This window comes from Apium graveolens, chromosome 4, assembly GCF_009905375.1.
Source record: "Apium graveolens cultivar Ventura chromosome 4, ASM990537v1, whole genome shotgun sequence".
Lineage (NCBI taxonomy): Eukaryota > Viridiplantae > Streptophyta > Magnoliopsida > Apiales > Apiaceae > Apium > Apium graveolens.
The window spans coordinates 5997704-6002581 of record NC_133650.1 but is presented as its reverse complement, the minus strand read 5'-3'; the positions used below and the strand labels follow the sequence as shown (position 1 = coordinate 6002581).

Here is a 4878-nt window from a genome sequence, read left to right as displayed (position 1 = left end):
ATGGACTTACCAGAAGAATTGATTGCTGAAATTATATCAAGAACTCCTGTGAGGACAATAGTGTCATGCAAAAGCGTGTGCAAAAGATGGTGTAATATAGTTTCAGAACCATTTTTTTCGCGTCTGCATCTCTCTATATCATCTAAAATGCTTTTACTTCATCAAGGAGACGCCGAGGACGTAGATGATGACAATGATGGTGACCTTGCAGTGGTTGAACTAGATGACCAACATCACCAACATGATATTCATCACGAGCCTATGATGAGATTTTCCCCGGGACTTGCCTTGGGAGACTATGTGGGGTTAATTGGATCAGTTAATGGGTTAATATGCTTAGAAGATAGTTATGATGATTCAGCATATGTATGCAATCCAATTACACAAGAGTACATACGCCTTCAAGATTCCGAGTACACCAGAGTATCATATTTAAAGGGATATTATGGCTTTGGACTTGTTGAATCGAACCAACAGTACAAGATTGTACGTTTTTATAAGGGTAGATTTCCTTCAACTGAATATGACCTAGGGAGCGAGGTTTATACGCTTGGAACCGGCATGTGGAGAGATCTAGGACATGTCCCCTTCCATCTGAATGAACATGATAGGGGTCACTATGTCAGTGGCCGCCTCCATTGGTTAGCTGGTGAACTAATATGTGCTTTCGATTTGGATAGAGAATTATTTCGTCCAATGGAAGCTCCTCCACGGGCTCCTGGGAATACAGATCATTTTAGCATCTTGGGAGTCCATAATCATTTTAGGAACTTGGGAGTACTTAAAGGTTGCTTGTGTATATGTGATATAACACTATACTCTGAACTTTCTATTTGGGTGAAGAGAGATTATGGCGTGGAAGATAGTTGGAGTAAAAAACTCATCATCACTCCTAATCCTCCGTTACATGAAGGTATAAATACCGACATGGTTCGGCTTCTTAAAGTTCTCAAAGATGGGAACATCTTAATGTATTGTGACCAACTTCAATTGTTCACTTATCATCCTCAACATAAAACATTGCGACATCACATTTTCCCGGAGGGTGAGTTTCTCACATTTGGTGCGATGACTTATGTCCCCGGTTTTATCAGTCTAGAGAGGAGTTTCACCTTGGAGGGTGTCAAAAGATGGGAGTCTCCTCAAGTAGAAGACTGACTTATAACCGAATAGAGCAAAACAGGATCGAAAATAGGGCCGAGTCCGAGCAGTCTCCCGAGTACTAAGGCCGAGTAATCTAAGTTGTTGAACATTGCTTATTTTACTGCAAAAATACAAGGTTTTTATAACTAGTTCCATTTCAAGAACACGTTATGTTTTAAGCTTTTCTAGTTGTTTATCTAATATTTGTATGTACTCCTAATTTCAAAATTTAATAATTACTGTAGGCTGCGAGATAACTTTAGCATTTAGTGCTTGACATTTTTATAACATTTACATATCATATAAATGATTTTTATGTTGTATGCTTGTAAATTGCTCTTGGTTGATTCTGTTTTTCATGATTCATAGTATTATTTCCCTTTCATCTTGATGAGTGTAGTTTATTTTATTTATTCAGCTTTGGCCTAGCTTTGTTGGGCTTTGGTTTTAGGTCAAATTTGGTGGTCATACTTTAAATTTTTCATTTAGGAAGGCCTTGTTATAACTTCTGTTGTTAGCTAAGTTGCAGTTTGAATTATACAGCTGGTTTTACATTTGTAATCCTATCTTACATTATGTTACTTGTATAAGTTATCCACACGGAAGAACTGTAAGATTTAGAGGCATATTTCTTTTAGAGTGGCTTTTCATTTGTAGATGTTAGTATTTCCCTAAAATTGAGTGTTAAACCAAAGCGAGTTGGGTTAAGAAGTAAGTTTAAAGTCAAATGACAAAAATGCATAAGTTCATTCGGGGTTATGTATGTGAAAGTGAAAGAAAATCACAAAAACCAGTTTAATTAAACCTTAAAACTGTGTCTGATAACATATACTATAAGTGCTCTCGCTGCTCTGTCTGCGCTAGAAGCTCAAAGTTGTTCATCGGATTTAAATGTATCCTGAAAGCTTTAAAGCTGTTTAGGGCTACTCTGGTTTATCTTGATTTTCAACTTGTTTCTCGATATCTTGATTTTAATAGTTAGGAATTATGATGTAGTATGTGTCTATGACAATCTTCATTGCTTAGTTTATGATCCAAAGGCCATTATGGAAGTTTGTGTACTTTCAGTTCGAAGAAAGTTGCTGTTCAATTAACTGCCTATGTTCCTGGAGTTTGTGGGAAACTCTAACAAAGTAGGTGCTGTTGTATATGTGAACTTCTTTGACTCAGCCATTATGATTAAAGAAATGGTCGTTTGAGTATCACATTACAAGTTCGCCCTGTGGGGAATTAATATGCTACAGTGATTTTTTCCCCTCCAGTAATCATCCTCAAATTAAGACACTGCAAAAACTTGACAATTTCATAAGCCTCGTTGTAGTTTGTAATTGATGCAAATGTTCAAATTCCAAGTTTATCGGGCTCGAGTTTGTATATGGTGGTATACTTTTGGAGGTCACACAGCCTAAATGTGAGGCTGCCTGGGGTGTCACATGGGATTAAAACATAGTTTACTATTTTATCTAAATTATTTTAATATAAAAAAACACTACAAATTAGCGATATTTTGTAAATTTGAACCTAACTCCTTTTTTATTATATCATTTTATTGTAAGAAAAAATTTATGAACACGACGATGCTATTTACAACTATGACATACTTTAAATTTAGCAAACGAACGGATCTGAGCCGTCCAGATCAAGTTTAGCTTAATTTTCTTTTTTTAGATGAGCTGAATTTAATAAACTAACGGAAAGTGATGTTCAAGATCGGCTCTTTATTATATGAATTCGAGCCGAATTTGAACAAACTCGAGTTGTCCCCTAATATTTCACATGTATTTTTTACTCGACCGAATTTAAAATATAATTTTTAGTTTTACAAATTGCATCAAGATCAAATACTAGTTTTTATTTTATAATGATATATATACAAACACTCTACCCATAATTTCTAATCTAAATCATTTATTTTTCAAGTTGTGTTTTAAGAACATAAACAATTTTATTTTAAATTTTTGAGTTCTTAATTTTAGAAATCATACATTACTTATTTTTTTTAAAAAAAAAATTCAATAATATACGGCATTTACACATATAATCGAAATTGAACAAACGTATGATCATATCGTTGTTGAATCCTTCGTTCTTTGATAGGCAACCAAGTAATTTTTTAAAGAGATATGTACATGTTGTAATATTTCAGTTGTTGTTTTGAGCAATCAACCATAGATGCATCATCATAAAACCTTTATCACTTAATCAATATCATGAAATTTCTGCAGAATTGTAATCCCAGACATATGACCAACAAGAAATAAAAACCAAACTCTCACAATTAAGGAGAAACTAAACAAACCCAAATAAATTGGTAACCAAGGAAAAATGGAAACTAAATCAAGAAAAACAAGATTGAGGCTATTTTGAGATGGCTACTCAATAGAGAGCGAAAGAGAGTTTGTACGTTACATTTTAAAATGTCCATGTCAAAATGTTATTATGTTTAGATATTTTGCTTAAGTTTAATTTTTATAAATCACAAGTTATTTAATGATTTTATAAAAATATTAAAAATTGGAGATGAGTTGGTAACAATATTGGATAGTTTCATTATGAAAAAACTAAGTGTTTAATTTAGAAATACAAGCAAATTTTCTAAAATATTTAAAAAAATTATTAAATTATGAGAAAAATGTAATAATAACAATATTTAAGTGATCAATAATAATTTATTATTTATAATATATATGAACTTTATATGAGTCGAGTTCGAGTCAAGTCTGAGTCGATTACGAGCTAAACAAGCCGAGTCAGAATCCAGCAAACAAAAAGCTCGGCTCAATTATTCATTCGAATTCATTTTCATATTCTTGATCGCCCTCGTTTAGAATACTGAACCGAATCGAGTTTACGTAAACAAGTCAATCCTGAATTTCGTTTACGAACATCTCTTCTCATTTACGGTCCTACTATTAATTGTAATATTCATCTCACTTGATTATTTACTTATTATTTAGTAAGTTAATCAAATATATTAAAAACAATATTTGTCCAGTTTTAATTTGTATTTAATACATTAAAATATAGAAATTTTCTAACCGGTCTTGTAAAAATTGGAAATTGGACTTTATCAGTAGCGGGACCGTCTAGTTAGGGCTGTAATTCGGGCCGAGCGAGCCGAGTTTCGAGCAGGGCGTAATTCGAGCCGAGATTAATCGAGTCGAGTCGAGCCGGCTCGTTTAGTTAAACGAGCCTAAACCTCTGTCCGAACTCGACTCGTTTAATTTTATGAGTCGAGTCGAGCCGGCTCGTTTAGCTAAACGAGCCGGTTTTAACGAGTCGGGCGAGCCGGCTCGTTTAATTTTACACTTAGTCGAGCCTAAATCTGTACCCGAACTCGTCTCGTTTAATTTTCACGAGTCGAGCCGAGCCGGCTCGAGTAATTAAACGAGCCGGAACCTCTACCCGAGCTCGGCTCGTTTAACTAAACGAGCCGAGTCAAGCCCACTTAAACGAGTTTGAGCCGGGCGAACTCGCGAGCCGCCCGACTTGAATTACAGCCACACGTCTAGTGATTAATCGGCTAATCAGGGATTGATCAAAATGATTAACTGAGTCATTAATTAGAACTAATTTAATATTAGTTTTAGATATAAATATTAATATATGTAATTGTTTATTTATTTTGATTATACATATACAATTTTATTATTTATATTTATATAAAGAAATTTTAAATATGTCCCACTATTAAAGTAAATATAATTTTTGAGATGTAACTTATGAACTGAGATC

At 33.9% G+C, this 4878-nt stretch overlaps 1 protein-coding gene across 1 annotated transcript; it reads left to right on the top strand.

Annotated features, from left to right (window-relative positions):
• Positions 1-1158, top strand: LOC141718228 (F-box protein At3g07870-like). The gene has a single exon (XM_074520609.1). It carries the CDS (start codon positions 1-3, stop codon positions 1156-1158), a length of 1158 nt encoding a protein of 385 aa, XP_074376710.1.
• Positions 1159-4878: the final 3720 nt, after the last annotated feature.

What these genes read in the sequence shown, in the direction of transcription:
- LOC141718228 (XM_074520609.1), top strand. Translation starts at nt 1, where the DNA reads ATGGACTTACCAGAAGAATTGATTGCTGAAATTATATCAAGAACTCCT.